Below are 24,202 nucleotides of genomic sequence, written 5' to 3' on the forward strand. Positions count from 1 at the left end.
AACTTAAATTTAAAAAAAATATTTTTATGCGTAAAGAGTAGAAATTTTTGAATCCCAGTCCTATAGTCCAACTCTCCATTTTAAACTATACAAATTAATACCATCATCATGCGCTATGTGTTGCATACCTGAATGGACAGTATTTTTTTTTCTTACCGGCCAGAGTTGCATGGACAATCGGAATTGCCAACCGTTTCTTCTTATGAAGTTTCTCAAGGGAAAAGATTTTGGTCTGCAAGTTCACTCAGAGTAATTCAGAACTACTACCTCCAATCCTAATTATAAGAGCTAGTTGATTAATTTGAAGAGATTAAATAAGCAAGTGTTAAATAGTTATTTATAATAAATAGGTGTTGTTTTTCTTAAAATATCATTGCTAATCAAGTATATTGACAGAACTACCATTATTAGAAGGACTATCTTGGAAAAAAATACATAAATACGACGACAAAGTGAATTGGGATTTATAATTAGGACCAAAATAAAAGTCAAACGAGGTTTTATATTAAGGACCGAAGGTAGTAATATCCAATTTTACTCGAGAGAGAGAGAGAAGAAGAGAGAAAAGTAAGAACAATTTTTAAATACTATCTTTGGTCTTAAATATAAAAGTTAGTTAAAAAACTTACACATATGACCTCAATTCATTGTATCTTCCAATTTTATAACGTGTTCTAAAAAAAATCTCTATTGATTGTAAAGTATTTCTATCAAGGAACAAAAAACCAAGTCAAATACTAAACAAGTTAAGATAATGGTTCAAGGACAATGGGTCAAATGGGGTCAATTCTGGATCAAATCAAACATATTAAAATAATATAATTTAATTAAAAATAACGAAATAATTATTAATGTTAAAACCATCATTGAAATTCATTAAAATCTATAGTGACCAAGAGATATTAGGAGTTGAATAAAAAAAATAGAACTAATAACAACATAATATCCAAACCAATTTATTACCAATTCACCTCGATTTTCACCAGTTCACCTCGATTTGATTGGGTTGATGTCAGTTCAATTTCTAGCTAGTCCAGTACTCAAACTAGACTAGAAGGGTGTTTGGGTAAGAACAAAACCATAGTTTCAGAAGTACTTTTACAGTATATGAAATAAATATGTAGAGAAGTTTGTCTCGATTTACGAAAAAGTGTTTCTGAAAAGCATTTCTAGAGTTAGCCAAACACCTCCTAGACCATTGGTTGTTTCAACAGTCAGTGGTTCGATTTGATTTTTTTTGCCCTACGATTTTCACCCAAATATAGTTTCAATATATATGATTGAATAAGAATAATTTAAAAAAAATCAACACATACTTGTTACAATATAACTAATTTAACTAATTTTTTAATCTCCCTAAATTAGTTATCTACCTATTATATAAGAATCGGAGGCAATGTGGGGGTGTATATATATAAAAAGAGAGAAAATTTCAACAATAGTACAACTTGAAAAAATTTATCAATTCAAGACATATTTAACGACTTCATTTTCATTTCTTGACACGTGAAAATCACTCGAAGGGATTATAAGTACCAGAGTGGCAAGCATATTAACCAAAATTTAATCGCAAAACACAATAGGTGTTACTGTAAGTACATCGCAATCACAAATGAATCAGACACCACACCCTCCCTATTCGACTTCGTAGAGCTGGATTAGACGAAAAATATCACCGACGAAGAATAGTAGCAATGTTTTATACTATTTTGGAAAAACTAATTTAACTTTTAATTTAATCTTAAATATAAGATTCCAAACCAGTTTATCTTTTATATTTATGTGGTGTTTTCCAAAGTAGTCTGTATATCAGTTGCACATGCTAAAGTCCTATCAAATGGTAGTTTTGACTAATACACATGATTAACGATTAGCAAGGGTATTTTAAAAAGACAACAACTATTTATTATAAATAACTAACTTAACTAATTTCGTTAATTTTTAAATTAGTCAATTTTAACTCTTATATTAAGAACCAAAGATAGTATATTAAAAGAGTTTGGATTGGATGAACCCTCGAGGAGAATAAGATCCCAACTAATTTATACACCAGTCGATCTGGAACACAAGAACAACGAATAGCTGTTGAGATCAACTTTGAAGTCTGAACTATAGTTTCTCTAAACTTTGAAGTCTGAACTATTGACAGTGCTAAAATCATTGGGATTAATCAACTATAGTTTCATTAACCTCCCCATCAACTCACCAATAATCACTGCATGAACAAGCTCCGTCCCTAAAGTGGTGAACCTACGAATATCTCGCATGATGATTTCTCTACTCATGAGCTTAGAAACCATTTTCATTACTGTATGACAATCCCCACACACACGAAGATTCTTCGTTATTCTGATTGTGGTCGATGGATCAGTATTAATAAGAGCAAAGGCAAGCGCCAACCTCTCGCTATGGTCCCAAAGCATCTTCTCCTTTACTTCTTCCTCAACATCATGGAGAACTGAATCTGTGTCAGGCTTGTAACCAACATTCTTAAGTTGCCCATTCAAGTCCTTTAATTTGGTATAAATATCTTCTGATTGTTGGTGGGATTTATCTCCAGCAAAAAATTGATGAACCATGTTATTTAGCTCGACCAAACTGTAACCAGGCGGTTTCCTTAATCTCTTTCTTCTCACCAGTGCCCTCACTTTTCAACATCACTCCATCTTCTCTCAGCAGCATATATGTTGGAAAGGCAAACATAACTGCTTACTCCTTTTGGGTTCATTTCAAAAAGCTTATGAGCTGAGATTTCGGCTAACTTCACATTGTGGTATAATCTGCAAGCAGACAAGAGGGAATTCCATATATCATAATTAGGTTTCACTTTCATATCATTTATGATTGCATATGCCTCATCTAAGTTCCCTGCTCTCCCTAGAAGATCCACCAAACAAGCATAATGAGTTGCTTTAGGTTCTACATTGTACTCCCTCATCATTTTGTAGAAAATTTCTTTACCTTCATCAACTAATCCAGAATGACTACATGCTGATAAAACGGAAGTAAACATGCCTTCGTCTGGAATAATATTTTTTCCCAGCATCTCATAAAACATGGAGATGGCCTCTTTTCCCCTCCCATGAATCCCAAATCCTGTAACAATAACAGTCCAAGAAGCCAGATTTCTTTCAGGCATCTCATCAAAAGCACGACGTGCACTAGGCAAACTTCCACATTTAGTGTACATGTCAAGAAGAGCAGTACCGACTGCAGTATTTGCACCAAAACCATTTTTAACAATATATGAGTGAATAGACGATCCCAATTGCAATGCCGAGATTTGATTACAAGCACCAAGCATAGAAATAACAGTTGCTTCATCGGGAACTTCATTTTCCATAATCATTTGACAGAAAAGTTGCAGGGTTTCAAAAACATCTCCATGTCGTTCATAACCTGAAATCAAAGAATTCCATGATATAATATCCTTCATTTTTAATTTTTCAAATAACTTCCTTGCATCAGATATTGAATCACAATTGCTGTACATGTCAATTAGGGAATTCGTTAGAAACTTGCTGCATAGTTTACCACTATTCCGAACAACATAACCATGAATAGCCTTTCCACTTTTAAATTCGTAAGATCACCACAGCCACTAAGGAGAGCAAGTAAAGTTGTTTCATCTCCACGAAATCCAGCATTTTTCATGTGATCAAATATTATAAACGCATCTCTTGCTTTTCCATTCTTCACATAACCTGATATCATAGTGTTCCAAGATGTTAAATCCCTTACAGGCATATTATCAAACAGCATTCTTGCCGTTGCCACATACCCAAATTTGGAATACATTGAAAGCAGAGAATTCCCTACATAAATATCAGATGCCAAGCCTGTAATCAGCACCAATGCATGAATTTTTCTGCCGATTTCATTGAGCAGCAGATCACCGCACGCTTTGAGAACATATGGGTAGGTAAAATTATCTGGCTTTCGTCCAACACTGATCATTTGACGATACAGAACAAGAGACCTCAAGGCATTCCCATTACAGGAATAACCTCTAATCATGAAATTCCATAAAAAAGAACTCTTAAAGACAATTTGGTCGAATATTACCTGAGCTTCAGCCATGCGACCGCAGCCAGCGTAGCAGGCAGCGATCTTGGTATTCAGATAGGTGTTGTGTACCAGAGTACCGCAAGTGATCATGTGGGCATGAAGTTGCAGGCACTTTCCGTAGGATTTGGTATTGGTGAGTGACTGCAACACGGTTCCGCATTGTAAAGAGGTGAGCGGGCAGATAAGACCTTGTTCTGTCAAGCGAGTGACGGTGGTGTATGAAGATTTGAGAAGAAGGGCTTTATCGCTACACCATTTAAGCATGAGAGAGAAGGTTCCATTCATGAAGGAGAAGCACAGCGCCAGCACAAAGGCAAAGTATATTACTATTTAGTAGAGCAGAGTCCGCATTACCTGCGCATCGCATTTATAAGCACATAAAGCTCATCACCCAAAAACGTATCGTATGGATTAGTGGAAGAATCAAGGCCGTTCAATCCTCCATATTTCAACACACTGAGATCGACAAGTACAGGGGGTGGGTTTCCACATTCCATTCATCAAGTTTTCCGGCATCTTCGAACCTGCAAAAGAATAACTGGGAGGATGAACGAGCAGAACAACATGACAGAGGAAGAAGAGGGAATCGAAAAGAATAACAAAGGAGGAGGAAGGAAGAGAACCAGTGCTTAATCTCATTCTAAACAAATGCAGGAACTGAATCATGTAAAGATGAAATATATGGACAAATAGTTGAACTACGTATCTTTGAAGAACCAAAATATCCATGTCATCTATAAATAACCTTAATTAAGAGAATCTGACTTTTATCCAGCTGTTATCAGACATCGCACCAACGCTCCTATGAATACAACATTCAATAATTTTTGGTTCATAGCATAGTTCAAGATCTTACACGAAAGTCACTTTCCTGAGATAGAGTCAGGGATGTAGATGCTTTCTTTAACTTGCAACTTATGGTTTTCTTCTTTCCACCCTCAATAACTATGAGAATTATTAGAAAATTTAAAGATAAAACAGCAACAATATTAAAGCAGAGAAGGTAATGAAACATGGCTGAAGGATTTTGATGCTGTAATTACTCAATAGGTTAGCAAAAGACTAAAAATTTGGTGACGCATTATCTCCTAATGATCATTCCATTACCCAGAGCAGGACTACAGGGAAAAGAGGAAGAAGAATTCATCTGGGGCCAAACGTTGATCACCTGAGGCGACGGGAATCAATCACTGGAGCTCGATTGCCGTTCCTATCTCTTCCCTTCCGGCGTTGCGTGTCTCTGTTGCGCTTGAGGCAAAAATCACTGGAGCTCGATAGCCGCGAGTCTCCGACCTGTGCATCGGGCATCAGCCACCGGAGCCCGAACACTGTTTCCACCTCCCTCTTCTCCGTCGCGGGTCTCGTCGTCAGATTGAAGCAAAAATCCATAAATCCCCGTTAAATTTGACGGCCATGATCAGTTTATAGTTAACGGTTCAGATTGCGCCTCTTAAATTTGAACGACATCGTTTTAGGTGATGAGCACATGGCGCCCCTCCATGTTCCATCCGATGGTAAGGAATGTGGACTCCATTCCGCGAAGTCAAATTTTGGTCAGATGATCTTGCCTTGACTGCGTTATAGTTTGATGCAAGACAGCGAAGGTGATGAATCGTAAACTTGGTTAGCTAGGGTTTGAATTCCAAACCTAATTATGCAATCATGTCGAAATCAGACGCTCCAAAACCCAATTCCGCCAAAGTTCACCCCTCTAATGAGCCCGAGTTTGATCCCAATTCCTACGCCATGGAGAAGTTCCGGCTCTACGAAACCAGAGCGGTAAGTGATGAATTCTGTATGGCTGCATAGAAAATGCTGGAACTGCAATATTAGATGACATAACAAATGGTTTAATTCTGAGGAGCATTTTATTTCCAATGTGTTGTTTTTCAATCATTGCTCAAGCAAATGTTCTTTAGCTGGTAGAGTTGTGAACTCTTCATTTTTGCTTTCTGGATGTTCATTTCGGGCACTGACGGTTTATGATAATGGGTTCTCAAAGCAGAGATTTTATTTAATCGGAAGTGACCGTAACAAGAGGTTTTTTCGAGTCTTGAAAATTGATCGATCAGAGCCCTCCGACCTCAGTATTAGTGAAGACCCTGTGGTATATACCCCTCAGGAAATCAAGAACCTTCTTCAGCGAATCGCAGAAGGCAATAGGGCCACCGGCGGCCTGACATTTGTGACAAAGGTTTATGGGATTGCAGGTCAGTATCTGCATCAAGTGGTTCTTGATATTATGATTTTATGGGCTTGGGGACTAAGTGGTTTTATTTGTTGTCTTTAGGCTGCATCAAGTTTCTGGAATCATATTATTTGATTCTGGTTACCAAGCGCAGACAAATAGGTTGTATATGTGGTCACGAAATATATAGCATAGAGGAGAGCCAATTGATAACAATACCACATCTCTCAATGCAATCTGAAATCGCTCACTCTAGAACTGAGACAAGGTAATGTTTTTTGCCCCTTGTATCATTTGTCTTTCACTGTGTTGATAATTGTTCATAAACAGTATTTTCGTGAACAAACCTAGAGAAATTCCTTTGTTGGGTTCCTTTTTGGTTGTTATCAAATGATTTCTTTAGTCACAAGATTAAGCAAGATAATACATGCTGGATGTAAATGACGTGCCTTGTACTTGTTGGCTTCAAGGTTCTTGTATTCTAAATTTATTAGTGTCATAGCTGTGGCAAATTTTTGCATATGTTTGTTGGTCATACTGCTCAATAACACATCTAATTTAAAGTTTGAAGTCCCTGGTAATATTCATTGTTTCTGTGTTTTATTGCAATAATTATATTAACAGTGATTGCGAACTGCTGTAATTTTGACCTACTAGGCTAATCATTTTTGTTTTGCTGTTCAGCTCTAGGAATTTATAGTGACTTGTGCATGTTTCTTAAGCCGTTTCTGATGCAAAATGACTGATGGAGGATGTATTAAAATAAGGTCATTGTTGTTGGATCTAGGGACTGGGTTCCAAACTATGCTTTATTTTTATTTGTGTTAGCATGGCATCTTTTTTTTGGAGCGAATGTGTAAATTGCGAGGATTGATTTCTGCTCTTGCCCTGTGGAACGGACTTGTGTTCTTGGTATTTATATAGAGAGGAAGGCCCGTATTATCTTAATTGACTTTTATTGTGTTATTTGTTTTGGACCACGAGTCTAGAATTGTATTTTTGGCTTCCCTTTGGTGTTTGGTTCATGGTCTCTTTAGATTGCTGTTTCTTTTGACTTTGACTAAAGAGTCTGGGCTCCTCTCCACAGGAAAAGATCTGATCCTCCCTTTTATTGCTTTTTCATTTTAATAAAATAAAATATTTTTCTCCAAGAAATTTGAAAACAGGGAGGAGCATATGTTTTGTGGCACAAGTGGCAGCCACCTTATTGAATCTAATTAACTGCAATGCGTGTTGTAGCTAACTTGTGAAGGAAAGTAATGTAAATCGACACATGTTGAATTAAAGGTTATGTTGAAGAAACTCCAAGCCTTCATTTGTCTTATAGTTTTTCTTTGCAACATGTTTAATTTTCCACCTATAATCATCTGTACAGTTTATTTGTTAGACAATATACTTGATGCATTTAATTATGATCTCTCTTTACTCTTGATCTTAATGTGGGAGAAGAAGCTAACTGATCTAGAAATTTAGTGGAAATCATTTTTTATTTACAATTATTTTTGTTACAGTATATGCTTGACTGCCAGGCAACTTATGCTTATAAGTTCTTTCTACCAGGTACAAAAAGCTTTTATCGAGTGTTGACTTGACAAAGGATTTTTTCTTTAGTTATACCTATCCTGTAATGCAAAGTTTACAGAAGAATGTATTGTCCAATGAAGATGAAGGGATGCCCTATGATAATATATTTGTTTGGAATGCTTATTTAACACAAGCAATCAGATCAAGATGCAATAACACCATTTGGACAATAGCTTTAGTTCATGGCCATTTTAAGCAGGTGGGCTGCTTTGCTTCTTCTCCCTATTATCGGTACTGATTTTTTACCGGTCAAATATGAGTTATGTATGCTTATTTCATGCCTTCGTTCTCATGGAAGATTCTTTCCTATTGTCCTTGAATATGTGTATTTACATTCTTTTTCATGCTCCATGATGTTGTCGAAGTTTATCTTTTGAAATGTGATTAACATGGGGTTGCGGTGAATACTAAATTGTCTAAGGAAAAATTATTTTAGGGTCACAGCAGAACCACAATTATGCTTGGCAATAGCTAGGTTAATTAAGTGTATGACTGGAATTAGATTGCAGCTTATTGAGGATGTAGTGGATTCACGTTGACTTCCCCCCGGGTTTTTGGTGTTTTTTGCTGGTGAGGGAGGTTATGTGGCATGGATCTTTCCTTGGTCTTCTTGACTTCATTTGCCCCATTTCTTTACTTGTTGGGGCTCCTCTAGGCTTTGTATAAATCCTAGTACCAGTTTTTTACTCTCCAGATTTTGATAATTTTCTCCTCGCTAATCTTCTATGGAAGCTCAAGACTCTTATAAAGAACACATTGCCTTGTGAGATTTTTGCTGTTATGAGGTCTACTTCTGTGAAAAACATTTCTTTAAGAGCTAATATCAAGAAATTATCAATTTAGTCACTTTACCCATTAGTTTCCTCTTTTGCCTGGTAGACCCATCTCACGGGATTTAATTTTTCTAGAGTAATTGTACACATGTCACGTGTGTTTCTTTCATTGTACTCGTCACTGATAAAACAGGGATTTGCTGACATTTCTTGTATTTGACATCAATTATTTTTTGTATCCCTTTTGTTCTTGGGTTTTTCTACTTTTACGAGCCTACTCTGATTCCATTCCTTTCTTAAAAGTAAAAATAAATCCACTAGCCCCTATAGCTTATCCCGATTTTTAACTAGGTTCTTATAGTTTCAAAATGTTTTAATCTGTTTTTATACCATATCATGGCTACAAAGTTAGTCCTTACACTTTTGTCTGTTAGTAATTTTATCCCTGAAATGATTTTGTCTAAACAAAGTTAATGAGTCACTGATGTGGCACATTAATTGTGGATATGGAATCTGAGCAAGCAACACCAACTATGGGACAGCATATCACCAGTACGTGGTAACCCTCTTGATGCACCAAAAAATCTGGGCTTTCCTGGTTTTCTTTTCTTCACCTTCTTGTAGACCCACAAATTCAGGACTTGGAGCTTTGATGATGTTTGCGTTTATTCTTCCTCTACCATGCCTTGTTTGTTGATGCTGTGGAAGGTCTTCTGATATTCTTGATCTGATGATGTCCTCCATCACTGTCAGTTGAGCTCAAATCTGTCTTCTAGCCCCACCTGTTACTCTTCCAAATCCATTGATAATTTAGTTTGGGAAGTTGAGTAACATTGTGTGGTAGTTGAAGTCACCTAATTGACCCGTCAAACCAAAATGGGGGCTTTTTTCGTTGAGCAGGGATTAGTTGGGTAGGCAAAAGGATGGTGCATGTCTGTATGAGGTGGGCTATTGTGTGTTGGTCATGTGTAGTCCCATACCTGCTACCTCTGGTGTAAACTGTAACTGTCAATGGATTAATTTTACCTTCTTAAAAAGCTTACTTTTCTATAAAAAATAAAAAAATGTTAAATTTATTTGTTAAGTAGGTTTTTCTATGTATATATGCACACACATAAATATGCAACACGTTATTGTTGTTTCTTTTGTGTGTTCAAATGATTTTTATTGACTTGTAAATTAGTTTTTAATGGTGTGATATCATAGTTCAATGTATAACCAATTCTTGAGTCTTTAACAATGGCAGATGCGTCTTTCAATTTTCGGGAGGGACTTCAGTGTTTGCTTGGTTTCTAGACGATCAAGACATTTTGCTGGAACACGGTTTGTTCTTTCTTGTTCTAATATTTTATTCAGATATCATGTATTTACATTTTGTCATGAGAAGCATTGTGATAATTTAATGCTAACTGACTTTGTTTACTTTTCTGAATTTCTTAATTCTTGATAGCGTTCTGCTAAGTTTGTCTCCTCTCACCTTTTCCCCTGCTTGCTGGAGGGAGGGGTATGGATGATTAATAGTGTTTGTTATGGATTACGTATTAAATATTGTCATTCTTTACTAGTTAACTTAGAATTTAGTGTCTAAGTAGAGTTTTATCATTAGGGACAAAGGCTCAATGGTTGTGACAAGTTAGTATTCATGACTTTAATTTTTTATGGGTAACAAGGTTGGGTGTCAATATTGTTATCATTAGGTTTAGTAACAAGGTTGGGTGTTGACTTAGAATAATAGTGGGTTAGAGTTTAGCAACTAATTAGAGTTTTATCATTAGGGACAAAGGCTCAATGGTTGTGACAAGTTGTTAGAATTCATGACTCCTAGTTTGTTATGGGTAACACGGTTGGGTGACAATATTGTTAGAGAGATATTGATAAATCTTTCTGGAGTCTTGGTCTATTAGTTGAACATTTGGGGATAAAATGGTTGACCTGGTGTTAGGCCCTGTGTGACCATTTGTTGCCTTAGTAGGTTTCAATAGGATTTTGTTGCATTGATTTATTTTATGCTCTTATATTTTCTGGTTTTAAGGATATCTGATCATACATAAGATAAAATGTATTTTCTTTTATTCCCAATGGAATTTCCCTAGCATCTGGTTTACTGTACTAGCCATGTTAGAATTTCCTATTTTGTTCCTCTAGCTGGTGGCATCGTAGGATTAACATGCTAGCCACTAGTTCCCCCTTGTGATGGAATCGCCTCATTAATGATGTCATTCCACACCTTTTAAGCCATAATGTTTTCTTTCCTATTTTGTCCGTCTAATATCTTCTTTATGAGGTTATATTTGTGTGGTTAATTGTGCTTTATTCCCCTTAGTTTTTTCTCTCTTATTTTCTTCGTTTCTTTTCCCTTGTTAAATGCTATTTTCCTAAAAGGTGAGTAGCAGTCCCCTCGTGCCTTCACCCCGTATAAATTCCTGACACATTATTCAACAAAACACAGCAATGTTGAGGAGATATTTTCTCACCTCTTCCTCGAGTCTTTTGTCCTTTCTATTCAAGTTAGATATTGAAAAAGAATTTGATTTTGTTGAGCTTGGAGATATATGCAAGCACCTTTCTTGCTCAGGGAGAATCAGGTTTATCTTCTGTCAATGTTGGTTTGTGTCAGTCCACAATGCTTGTAGTTGGCTAAAATTGCGCCATAGGCTCACTAGTTTGTATCAAACACTTCTATTTGCTGACACAACATCACTAAGGAACAATAGCTACCTTGCGTGAGGTCATGCGTCAACACTTTCTTTTACTTGAGATAGAGCCATTGTGTTTTCCATGGAGCAGCAAGTTCTTTAGGTTGTCTTGGTTACAATATAGGTTTTGCTGATTTCAAGTGTCATGATATTGATTGGCAATGGCTTGATCATTTTATTTTCGGCAATCTAGACTTATACCTCGGATCCCCTACTACTGGTTAACTAGCCCCTTTAGGGAGTTGACTTTCCTTTCCTCTTCCTTTGATGAACACGTGCACATTTTGTGACCATTGTAGATTATTGCTGCCTTGGATTTGTGGCCAATAACATCTGAAGAAATGTTTTTGGCAACTTGCTACTCACTCCAGAGGCTTGACAGGTGTCTGGTTAGCAAGTAGTTATGGCATTGCCATTGCCAATGTGGGTGTAGAGGTGGTGCTCTGATATAACTGCTGGCATTAGGAAGACCTATGGGAGGAGAATGAGAACTGAAACCACTGGTCAAATCAATTACCCCAGAGCTCCAGGAATTGAGGAACAACTCCGAGTGGCAGCTAGCCACTAGCTGTATGGGTCTTAAACCCTGTAGGGTGGGTAGAATTACTTTTGGGGAGCCTATATTATTTTGTAAGAACTGATAGAGGGGAAGAGGGTTTTCTGGGGGAGAGAATATTGAGGGAGAGACCTTGCCTCTCGAATGCCATGGGAAGCTGCTGTATTTAAGTTTGTCATGTTAGTTCCAGTGTAATCTTTTGTTGCTGGTTGTGGTCTATTTTGTAATCCGGGAAATAGGGCTTTGAGCTAGAATCAGGGGAACTTACTGTATCTTGATTCAGTGTTGGAATATTAATATCAAAGCCTCAGGATTTTCCTCATTTATTACTAATCTGCTTCATTATTGTTAGTTTGTTCTCTGTTCTGTTAAGTATTAAAGCCGGGTCACAACATGCTCCTTGCATTGGTTTGCGGTGTGTTAAAGATCCCCATCTACTCTTGGGAGGGTAATCAATTAAATTTCATCATTCCAAGGATATATCCGTGAAGTTGCACTTGTGGCTCTGTTGAAGAGCGGCGCATTAAAGCCCTTATTCTAATGGGCTTTGTGGCAACAAACCTAGCCCAATAAGGGCTGTGTGTGTGTGATGCCCCTGTGCTGATTGTGATATTTTATTTTTAAACTATATCTGTTTTATTTAAAATATTATAGGATAGAATCCATTTATCTTATCTGAATTAATTTAGAAGATTTACCCTTGATTATCGAGCTAGAGGGGGACAATTTGTTGCCTTCACTACATGAGAATAAAACATATCGCACTGAATAGAACTTCAATTCAGGCGAATTTCTTCAGGCTCTATCCCTCTGATGTTTAGTAAAAATCTACATCCTTAGATTGATTGCACTTTCCTGCTTCCTTAATGTGAGTTTTGCCGAAGCAGTATTTTCCTGGTGCTTCATGTGTTCAGTGTAAAGTACATGTTTGTGTCCTTGAAATTCCGTTTTTTGGATGCTAAAAATGGTTTAATTTAAGTATTACCCCATAGGAAGTTATTTATTCTGATTTGTCAAGGGAAGGACTAAAGGAGGAGGAGCAGCAAACCAGGTAGCCTCTTTTTCTGCCTTCAACTGGATTCCTCTAGAAGGTTCACCATTTTTGGAGAATTTGGGAACAAGATTTGATGACTTATTTAATAGGAGACTAGAAGGACTGCTTTTCTCTTCTTCCTTCCGGGAAAATGTTCTCAAATCATAAGTTTCTTTCTTTCGTTGCATTTCTTTTTAGTCTGTGCTTTTACCCCTCGCTCTCTCTGTCACTCACAACCATGCTTCCTGATCACTTTTTGCCCACATTCCAAATATTTCTCAAATTCTTGTGTTGAAGAGAATGTTTTTGGGATGCTAACTATGTCATTCCCATTGATTTCCTGTAAGTTTCATTTCTTTCTTACTTCCATCCATAATGATAGCATCACTTTGAACTGTTCTCTTTTTCCCTGGGTTTTGGTATCATCTTCTTGTATTGTTAGATTCCTGCTCTTTGTTTTACAGGGTCTTTCATGCTGTTCTGTATAAGCCACTTATCTAAGTACTTTCTTAAATGTTTTGGAAATGCTTAGGCAATTTGAATATGGTATTCTCGCCCTCTTTCTTTTCATAACCTAGGTGTGGTCCTTTCAGTTTTTATGTTCCTTTGATGTTGTTAGAGACCCACCCATTTTCAACACTTGTTACCAAAATGTCTTCATTAACGTATTACTTTTCACAAGACATGAGTTGAAACGGCTTGGGACTTGTAGCTAATTTCATAGTCATTGGTGTAGGGTCTTTAAGTAGGCAACTAAGTTATGGAGCCTACTAGTGGTCTATTCCTTTTAGTGGCGTGTTATATTAAGCATGAAGAACCTTCAATTGATATGGCCTGGAAATATTCTCATGTGGTGAATTTCATGATGCTTTGTTGTTTTTACTAGAGACATATCATGGCATTTCTTTATCAGATAAGTTTGTTCAGATGACTTATTTGTTATCCTATCTTATTTATTATTAATTGTTTTGTATTCTGGTAGATAAAGTGTCTCCAGCTATTTTAAGATTGGAAGACTTCCATTTATTGTTACACCCCAGACCAGACTAAAGAAATAGTTCTAATTATTGTTTTTAATCCTATGTTTTCATATTCAACAATAACTCTGTATTGATTGGAACATAACAGTTTAATATCACCTTCTTACTCATTGTCTTTTGACGAAATATGTTTATACAGCGTGTCTATCTTGCAAAAATGTTAATGGTTCGAATTGGTATAAGTTACTATGCTGCCAACTCTTTTGCAGTTATTTGAAAAGGGGAGTCAATGACCGGGGAAGAGTTGCCAATGATGTTGAGACAGAACAGATTGTCCTTGATGAAGAAGCTGGTTCTTTCAAGGGAAAAATGAGTTCAGTTGTGCAGATGCGTGGCTCTATTCCACTTTTCTGGTCTCAAGAAGCTTCTAGATTCAGCCCCAAGCCTGACATTATCTGTAAGCGTTGGAAGTGTTAGAATTTTTAATAATGTAATTATTTAATTATTTTTAGTTTAGTTATTTTATTATTCCTTCTGTAATTGCAATTTTGTCACCTAGAGTAACCTTTACACTATAAGTACTCATGTACATGGCCTCATTCTATAGAATAGAAGTGAGGATTTCAGAGTTACTGTCAATAAATAAGCATGTTTATTTGTATTAAATTTTATTTAATCAAAAACATTTTTTTTTGTGCTCCTTCTATATTACATCTAGCTCTTCTTTGATGGATTCTTTCTCTTTTCTTCAGTGCAGAGGTATGATCCTACATATGAGGCAACAAAATTACATTTTGAAGACCTTGCTCAGAGATATGGCAATCCAATTATTGTGCTTAATTTGATTAAGGTAATTTTTCATTGGAGGATGACCATGCCCCAAAATGGTGTGATCTGTGAAGGCTAACAGAGTCAGGTTATGAGTTATTTAATTCTTTTGTAAAGGATATTACTTTGGTCACCATCCATGTGTTGCAGAGAGAAGCACTTTTCCTTCACTGTCCCCAGTCTGTACTTCAGATCAGTACTTGTGCCCCCATCCCGGTCCACAGCCATGCTTGTTCCTCCTATGCACTAACTTACCATCAGAGATCCAAACCTCTGTCAAGTATCTCTATATATTAATTAGCTAGTGCTTACAAAGCCGCATGAGAAACGCATTAGGATACAAATATATATTGATAGTGCTATAAGCATTTGCTGATTTTTCTATTTGGTTGCTAAAAAAAATTCCAAATATGAGAAAGATTACAACAAATGAGGATAAGAATTCCTCAAGGTATGATTTATAGTAGTTTATCCTTCCTCCAACCTCATCGGCCTTTAACAATCTTATCTCAGCCAGCATAGCTTTCCTCAACTCATTTTTTTTAGTTACTTTGATCAGCGTGACATCAGAAGCTTCCTTTGGCAGCAACTATCCTTGCTCAATCTTCCTAGTCTTCTGCTTTGATGCATACCTGTTTCCCATTCTTTTGATCACCTAAAGTTGATGAAACAACAGACCTAGAGTGGAACCGAATGCTGATATGTGGTGGGTTAATGATGGGAATGGTGGTTATGAAGTTATTAACTTCCTTTACGTTTTGGCAGTATAGTATGTATTTTGAAATTGTCATTTTTGTATAAAGTCATGGTGCATTATTTCTAAGTATGTGAAGCCTAGCTGTCATGTTTTAATGAGTTAGTTACTTATGTGAGTGCCACTTGTGTTATATTAGTCAGTGATTTGATGATGTCTTCGTATCAAACTATACAAGCGTGATATTGTGAATTCTGAATGATATGACATGTATTATTCAGTAAGTACCTGGAGATCCTCCCTTGTTTATTTGTTTATTTCTTAGATTCTGATTCATAAACTAAAAGAGGTTCAAGCTAATCCTCTATCCTTCCCTGTTCCTGCCTTGTTTCTTGCATTTTTTTTTATTTTTTTTGTTTTCATTACATACTAATTGCACTTCCCTGTAGAAAGCACTAGCCTTATTGCTTAAGTTATTATCATTTTTAACGAAATACCTTTAAGCAATAAGGTTGTTGATAGAAAATAATAGTGTCATGCGATCCATATAGCAAATCCCATCCGATGGGATAAGGCTTGTTGTTGTTGTTGTTGTACCTTTAAGCAATAAAAAGAAACTGAATTTATGTTTTCCCAGAGCTCATTTAAACAATAATTACAGACTGTTGAAAAAAGACCACGAGAGATGATGCTGAGGCGTGAATTTGCTAATGCTGTGGGGTATCTGAACCAAATTTTACCTGAAGAAAATCATCTTAGATTTATTCATTGGGACTTTCACAAGTTTGCAAAGAGGTGAGCATGTCAGGTTATATGTTCTTCCCCACTATGTAATCATATTTTTGAGTCAGTCCAAAATTATATCTGACTATTATATTCTTCTGCTTTCAAAGTAAGTCTGCCAACGTTTTGGCAGTTTTAGGTGGTGTGGCAAGTGAAGCACTTGATTTAACCGGTTTTTACTTCAGTGGCAAACCCAACATTGTAAAAAGGACCAAGGGCAACCGACCAAGCAATGGAAGGTACCAATGAAATTATTGACCAATATTCCACATGCGGCTTTTTTGTGTAATTCATTTCATAGCCTCTGGCTGAATCTAGAATCCTAATTTGGACAATCAAAGACGCAAGCAAAATATGTTGGGGTGAATGCCCTTTACTTCATTACTGTTGTTATGTTCATCCGTGAGCCACTTAGACCTTTCTTCACCCTTATGTTATTTGTGCATTTTTTGTGGACCGAAGTTATTTGTGCATAGATGATTTTTAAATAGGGTTTGTTATGCGGACTGCTTATCTATTTTGCGAACATGGATTCTAGAACGTTTGATTCCCTTATTCAGTATGCGGGTAGTTTTTCTTTTGATCTGACATTTTTGGGAGCGCCACATGTGCATGAATTTTAAGAACTTCATTCCCATTAAGGGTTGATTCCTCTGCAGTGGGAATATCTTTTCCATTTTGGAAATATTGAATTACCTCCCCCCCCCCCTTTGCGCAAATTGTTTCTTACCCAAACTTTCTTAGGTCGCATTACCAACCAGCCATAACTTGTCTGCAACTTTCATGACTAAAGGAAAAGATATGTATTATGAATTTATAACAACAGTCTGCTCCAAACCATAGGACTTTTTACAGCTTTCATTTGAAGTAGAGGTCGTTACCTAACAGATTCAACATCAATCTGCCCTGGAACTTTGTCCCTGGAAGAAATACTGCCACCAGCAGTTATGTTCTTCGAAAACTTCAGCATTCACTTTTGGTCCTGTCATTTTGCTGCTTCTGCTTCTGACAAAAATCATCCTTGAACTGTTTAGAGAGCAAACCTTTCTCTATCTGAATTTTAAAACACAAGTCATCATCTGAAAACATCATTTCCAGTTTGTCCGAGGAAGTGGACCCTTTAGAACCTAAAATATAGAGGTAGTGTCTACTGCTGCAGTATCCTTGGTTCATTACTAAAATGCTCCTCCTTTTTCATAACCAGCCTCTTGCAAATTATTCTTCCAGATTGCTTTTTTCCTAGAAATTTTTTTTTTAAAAAGAAAAAAAAAAGAGATCACACAGCTTGTTGGAAGTGTCTCGATTTGCAGATCGTCTTTGTCTGTGATATCAGCTCTATAATTTTTCATCCCCTAAACACAGCCTCACATTCCTTGAGATAATCCAAACGGATTCTTATCTCTTATGCAATTAAATAATGCGGTTTTTCATATGCACTGCTGTCATTGTATACAGGGATACTTCTCTAAAAGATTTAAGAACGAGTTCAGGAGATATTGCAAGGATCGGAAACAGTAATGAAATTCCAACTGCATTAGTCAATCAAGACAGCGAGACTGACAATAACCAACAGAGCCAAAAAGATGTTTGTGGTGAAGCACCGTGCTTTCAAAGTGGAGTTCTGCGCACCAACTGCATTGATTGCTTGGACCGTACAAATGTAGCACAGTATGCCTATGGCCTTCAAGCTTTAGGACGCCAGCTTCATGCTATGGGTTTATCTGATGTTTCCAAAGTGGACCCTGATAGTAGTATTGCTGCAGCTCTTATGGACATGTACCAGAGTATGGGTGATGCTCTTGCCCAGCAGTATGGTGGTTCTGCTGCTCATAATACTGTATGACGTTTTATGAGATTTGTATCGCAGTTAATATAATTTTTTGGATAAATATTGAATATTCTTATTTGCCTCTGCTTCATGCTCCTTGTTTCTGATTTTTTGGCTGACAGGTTTTCCCAGAGAGGCAGGGAAAGTGGAAAGCAACAACGCAATCAAGAGAGTTTATGAAGTCTATAAAGCGATATTATAGCAATGCTTACACTGATGGTGAAAAACAAGATGCAATAAACTTGTATTATTCTTTCCTCTTATATTTTCTTAGCAAACGATTCCCCCCTTCCCAGATGGCTTTAATAAAACTGCTTTAGAAAGTGTTGATGCATCTGTTTGCTTTATGTTGAAAATGTGATTTCGTTCCTTGCCTAATCAATCTGTGGCGATGGTCTTTTACTCAATTGGTAGGTTTTTAGGTTACTTCCAACCACAAGAAGGGAAACCTGCTCTTTGGGAGTTGGATTCAGATTACTATCTCCATGTTTCTGGGATTGGAGATGACCTGATCTCTGATAAGGGGTGAGTCCCCTAATCTGTGTAATAAATGATTTATAAATTCATCGTTGACATATTTGTACATGGTAAATTACACTAACTTTGCTTTATTTATATATTTTCATATTGTTCGTGTGCCTTTTCTTTTTTTGAACTTTTGAAATTTGCAGTTCTGAACTTATTACTAAGCCTTCTCGTCGAACTGGAACAACCCTCATACCTGTCCCAGCTTGTAGAGAAGACTTCTCACGCATAAAGTTGACATCATTTGACAAGTTAATTGAAAAGACTAGAAGTGAAATTCGGAATGTAAGACTTTTTGGTGAACCTGATCAGAAACCAGGTGGTTTTGGAAACAGTGGGGTTGCACCTGATGCAGCGTAATTTTTCTTATTCTAAACATCTGATTTACTTCTCTCTCTTTTTTTTTTTTTTAATCTCTGCCACTGATTTCTATTACTAAAATTTTTCATACCTCACAAATAATATCACTTTTCCTTTTAATTTTTATAACATGATGTTTCAGTATCTTTATTCACTGATTTGTTACTCTAGAATTTGATAGTCTTAACTTCTGGTACTTAAAGCTTTTGTTTCAATATGATTTTTCTTTATTAGTTGTTCAATAATAAATCCTTTTAGACAGTGACTCAGTATTTTTGTGTTCTGAATAATGCAAGAGAAATGTGAGAAAGAGAGCTAGAGAAAATGTGAATATGAAGTCGGTGAGAATTGATCTACCTGACCCTCTTATTTATGATGAGGGTACAAGGCCATATATTTATGCCTAATAATCGCCAAAATAATCTAGTTATGTACTATCTACCACAAACAATCCTAATCATCTACAATCAAATCATATCACAATTAGCAGTCCCCCTTAAGTTGAAATTTATAGGTCATATGACCAAGCCTGTTGTAGGAAAAGTGGGATTTCCTAAGGCCCCATTTGGTAGGAAGGAATTTGAGATTTGGAGATGCAAAGGGAGAGAATGTCAAATTCCCTTGTTTGTTTCATCTGAAGTGTTTCAAATGCTCATCGGGATCCACAATTTTCCTTTAAAACACTAGAAAATGGTCCCCCACCTCCCCCGAGGATAATGCGAATTTTTGTGGAACGCATTTTTTGCTGACATAAATAGCTCTAGCATCTCATTTCCGGGCATATTACTCCCCTTTGAAAAGCTATCATCTATATCCTTCATGGCAGCAGCAAGGACTACAGGTTCAGGCAGCAGCTTCTCCAGACTTTGACAGCAAGGGCCACGCTCTAATGATGGGGACCATAGACTCTGGCAATGGCTATTTCTCTCTTTGGCGAAGATCTAACAAGCCATGTTCAAGTTCAACCATAGCAGAACTGACCTCCTGCCGCCGCTATCATTCCCCTTCCTCCGTCATTGCAGATCTGTTCGGCCTCCATCATCTTCCACCTGCCTCCAGCTTCCTCCACGTCCCTCCACCATTGCAGATTTGTTTTGATGGCTTTATAGATATTTTGGTCTTTTCATTCTTAAATCTTTCCATTTCATTAAATTTTTCCAACATACCAAATAAAAATAAATCATGTAAGGATTGCATCAAGATTTTCCAACATGCCAAACATATTCTTAAAACGTCCATTCCCTTCCTCTTAGATCTGTTCGGCCTCCATCATCTTCCACCTGCCTCCAGCTTCCTCCACGTCCCTCCACCACTGCAGATTTGTTTTGATAGCTTCGTAGATATTTTGGTCTTTTCATTCTTAAATCTTTCCATTTCATTAAATTTTTCCAACATACCAAATAAAAATAAATCATGTAAGGATTCCATCAAGATTTTCCAACATGCCAAACATATTCTTAAAACTTCCATTCCCTTCCTCTTCCCATTTCCATTTATTTTTCTGTTCCGTAAAAAATCTTTCCAGTTAACCAAACGAAGGATTAATATTTTTGTAAGAAGGTCAGCCAAGTGAGAAACAAAATAGGATTTTCTTCTTGATGAAATGGGATTCAAGTTTGTTTGGGCTTCTCATGAAAGACTACACTAGGGGCAATTTATAGAGCAACGGAATTGTCACACTTTAGTGTCATTTGGTGAAGATATCCAAATTGAAGTTCTTGGTGTAATTGCTTCATCTTCATAAGTTCACAGTTGCCAATTCCATGGCATGGTATTTTGCTTTAGCACTAGGTCTTGCAACAACATCATGTTTCATGCTATCCCAAAGATTTCCTTGAAGAAAATACGCAGTAACTTGTTGTGGATCAACAATGGGTAGTTGATTGCGAATCTTATCTTTTCTTATATGACCACACATCCTTCTTAACATTGTCATCTCAGCTACCCCAACTTTATGCTTGTGTTGTCCCTTTAAAGTTCACATTCAGCTGCCGCATGCAGCTTGATCAACATCTTTTGCTATGTGAACAGCAAGCCAATTGCTACAATCACAACTAGTCATTGGAGGCAATCATACCATCAACAATTACACCAAAGATTTGGTTATTGATAGAGCACAAAGACACCATTCAATCTGTGTGGTCAACCCCACCTTGTAGGATAAGGCTTGTTTTTTTCGTTTTTGTATTGTCAATATCCACAAGGATCCGCTAGATGCCCCTTGCAGGCCTTGTAAGCAACTTAAGTTTGTTTAAATAGTATAATGCTTGGTAGAAGAAATTGTGTCTCACTCTTAAGTTTAGATCTTGCATTTCTACATCAATGGAAATTCTTTGCTTGAATTCAGCATCTCATGCCATGCTAATGCTACTTCTTTCCCATATATTCTCTTTTTAGTGAGAGGGAGTGGCTTGCTATGTTGTAGATTTGTATGGAACAAAGAAAGCATTCTTGCTTGTCATAAATCCAGATCATTTTTTGCAATTTCACTGATTCTCTTGTGCTCTTGTTCAGTGAGATACAACTCAAGAGCCCAAATTGGCTTTTTGGCCAGAGAAAGCATGAAGGAGGTACCATGGCCGGGAAAGCTGCTTCTCGTGAAATTGATATTGAAAGATCTCTAGTTGAGACAAAGGGTAATGGTTTTTACAACCTAAACTGGCTTTCTTCTGGCAATGATTTGAATGAAGAGGATGCTTTCCAAAGGTATGTATCGCAAAAGTGCCTCATTTTTCTAGTTCATTGTCTCATTATATTCATAATCCCATTTATTAATATTTTTCCTATACTTTTATTTGCCAGTAATTTATTTTTATGTCTATTTGTTTTATCCTGAGATATAGCCTGTTCTGAACTGTGGAATGAAGGCTTTCTAAACGTTGATGGACCAAATTGTGTGCATTTGTAAATTGTAAACTCATACATGGATGTTTGATATTTTTACATGGGGATCTGGACTGGACTCTGTGCGATTTTTAAGCATTCGGTAAACATAAGTGAAAATTGATGGGAAAATGATGTGATTCCATCCACAGAAAGATGTGATACACATGTGGAGAGGACAGTAGAAGGGTAGCCTATCAATTCCACTGCTTACAGGAACTTAAACGAGAGAGATCAGAGAGAATCGAATCAAATCTGGAAATGGAATATTTACACAATAAATAAGAGAATATGAACACATATAACAGGAAAGAATACAAGCATAATAGATCTGATTAATTAGCGGAATATCTGGGCTAATATTCTGCTAACAACAAGTGTTTCCCTTTGTCTGAAAAAATATAATGAATGTGCCATTAAAGTTTCTTAACTCCTCTAGTTTCCACCATGCCTGAAAATTTGGGGTTCGATAAAAGGTTTTTGGTCATTTGCTGTTATTTCTTTGATTGATTAGGAATCTGGTTCAAAATTTTGAATTTTAATTTCAAAACGATAATCTTATGTTGATTCCTTTCGGAGCCCTAATTATTCTGGGGTATAGTTAAACACCAATTTCTTATCACTGTCTTTGATAACTCAATTATTGTCTACTTTGAATTTCCAGGTACCCGACAGTGACATCTAGTGAGGACAATGGTTGGTACGGAGGCACTCTTCTTGGTGATCAAAATGAAAGCAGTGAGTTATATAAGCATTATGCAGCGTTATGTCAGGTATGCATGTGCAGCCTTTCAATCATATATGTTGTTGCCTCCACGTAAATAGACATCCTGGCTACGGGGGTGGTTAAATGGATCTATGATAAACAATTCCTATATTATTCTATCAAATTCAATTTACGATATGTATCTCATTAATGAATTGACCGTAATTACAAGCAAGGTTTTATTGGCCGAATCCTATAAATGCGTTGTATTGAGTTGGGCAACAGATGGGTCTTTATTTAATTTGTTAATTGTTAATAAAAACTTGGTGTCTATAATTCTTTTTTCTTGGGTAAATTGGAGGATTAGAGAACAAGATCAAGGAGACAAAGAAAGGCACTTAAGGAAGTTATAGAATGGGATCTCACGGTGAACGGTATTCTGAGCAGTTAAATGTGATAGAGTGGCCCAATGGCATCATATGATCTTAGCCACGCTTGTGTTTGTTGTTGTCGTCCTTGATACATTGAAGGAAGGAGGATGTGAAGCAGGAAACCCTTGACTTGTATTCCCAACCACCTTTCTCACCCGGCCCATCTTCTTAGTGATTTTCTTCTCCATAATTTATTGATATGTAAATTTTCTAATTAAAATTAAAATTCCATGTGTTCTACTTTAGAAGAGGCGTAGCATATTTTGGCTTCAGGTATTTTGAGCATCTTAATTATCTATAGTTCTTAACAAATATCAGTGGATTGTGCAGGGACTTGAATTGGAACTATTTCATAATGATCCTGGGAGTGAAAGACATTATGCTGATGTTTTGAGCCTAAGTTCATTTGACATGGTTAATGATGATGTCGTTGCTCAAGAAATGGAAGCAGCTCTCAAGGAATATGAGCAAGTTGGAGCTGACCTTGGCATCATTCCCTCATCTTGTAAATACTTTGCTGAAGATCCCAGTTGGCTGTCAAGATGGTTAATAGGAGAAGAGAAAGTACCGGGGACATAATGCCCCACTATATCAATGGTTTGGTTATTATATTTCCAGCTGTAAAGGAATGGAATATTCAAATACTTCTTCCAGCCTCCCATAAATATTTTCTTGTATCAAAGAATCCGGACCACGGTCAGTACGGCCGGGGAAACTTCAGGTGCCAGCAAATTCCAAATGTTGAGTAATGTACAGTTCGCACAAATTACACTTACATGAGGGATGCATAGTGCTTGGGAAGAGTAGAAACTACAGGCAGGTGCTTTGTTGATTAGGAATATTATGATATGATTTTTGCCAGAAAGCCATAAACAAGACAGTGCTAATGGCTATTTTTTTTCCTGCGCCTTCTTTCACACGAAACTGAACCGGAAACCCTTTATCTAAAGTTCTTGGTGTGGCTTCAGAAAATTCGGGTCAGTCCTTTTCTTTGTGCTCTTTTTAATTCTCTCTTACCAATAGTCCTTTTTTTATAGGTGGGTTTGAGGTATATGAGTTTAATTGATCTATGAAGTGGAGACTACTGCGACTGTGGAGTGTGGACCGTTGGATCAAGTTTGTTGATTCAAATTTTATGGTTTTTAAAATTTCGTATTAATCTGCACAGTTAAAATTTGATAAAAAGGGTTCAAAAGTCTAATGAGTAGAAAGAAATCAAGTCTTTTATATATTGACATTTCAAGTAACTGCGTCCTTCGAATTCAAATTTTCTCATGTTTTCTTAA

The 24,202-nt window shown here is 36.7% G+C and overlaps 2 protein-coding genes and 1 pseudogene across 3 annotated transcripts; 1 reads left to right on the forward strand and 2 right to left on the reverse strand.

Moving 5' to 3' along the window:
- Positions 1-2,174: 2,174 nt before the first annotated feature.
- LOC114748124 (pentatricopeptide repeat-containing protein DWY1, chloroplastic-like) lies at positions 2,175-2,579 on the reverse strand. Its single transcript, XM_028936481.1, has one exon. It carries the CDS (start codon positions 2,577-2,579, stop codon positions 2,175-2,177), a length of 405 nt encoding a protein of 134 aa, XP_028792314.1.
- A 94-nt stretch (positions 2,580-2,673) lies between these two features.
- On the reverse strand, positions 2,674-5,412 carry LOC114748077 (pentatricopeptide repeat-containing protein At4g35130, chloroplastic-like; annotated as a pseudogene).
- A 190-nt stretch (positions 5,413-5,602) lies between these two features.
- On the forward strand, positions 5,603-24,202 carry LOC114748134 (phosphoinositide phosphatase SAC1). 2 transcript variants are annotated; one of them, XM_028936491.1, is made up of 16 exons: positions 5,603-5,847; positions 6,074-6,278; positions 6,359-6,524; positions 7,817-8,039; positions 9,860-9,936; positions 14,148-14,335; positions 14,631-14,728; positions 16,062-16,195; positions 16,294-16,422; positions 17,639-18,020; positions 18,134-18,255; positions 18,426-18,536; positions 18,683-18,892; positions 21,411-21,602; positions 22,444-22,552; positions 23,235-24,202. In XM_028936491.1, the coding sequence occupies exons 1-16, from the start codon at positions 5,731-5,733 to the stop codon at positions 23,493-23,495; spliced, it is 2,724 nt and encodes a 907-aa protein (XP_028792324.1). In that variant the 5' UTR covers positions 5,603-5,730; the 3' UTR covers positions 23,496-24,202. The 2 variants fall into 2 exon arrangements, with proteins under 2 accessions (XP_028792324.1, XP_028792327.1); XM_028936494.1 differs by having other exon boundaries at positions 5,606-5,847; positions 23,247-24,068.

The sequence above is a fragment of the Neltuma alba genome, unplaced genomic scaffold (assembly GCF_004799145.2).
Source record: "Neltuma alba isolate B1F8T4 unplaced genomic scaffold, ASM479914v2 tig00000912_pilon, whole genome shotgun sequence".
NCBI lineage: Eukaryota > Viridiplantae > Streptophyta > Magnoliopsida > Fabales > Fabaceae > Neltuma > Neltuma alba.

What these genes read in the sequence shown, in the direction of transcription:
- LOC114748124 (XM_028936481.1), bottom strand. Translation starts at nt 2,579, where the DNA reads ATGGTTCATCAATTTTTTGCTGGAGATAAATCCCACCAACAATCAGAA.
- LOC114748134 (XM_028936491.1), top strand. Translation starts at nt 5,731, where the DNA reads ATGTCGAAATCAGACGCTCCAAAACCCAATTCCGCCAAAGTTCACCCC. An exon ending in GGGGTTGCACCTGATGCAGC is followed by an intron (nt 18,893 to 21,410) that starts GTAATTTTTCTT and finishes GCTCTTGTTCAG; the next exon opens with TGAGATACAACTCAAGAGCC. An exon ending in GAAGAGGATGCTTTCCAAAG is followed by an intron (nt 21,603 to 22,443) that starts GTATGTATCGCA and finishes TTGAATTTCCAG; the next exon opens with GTACCCGACAGTGACATCTA.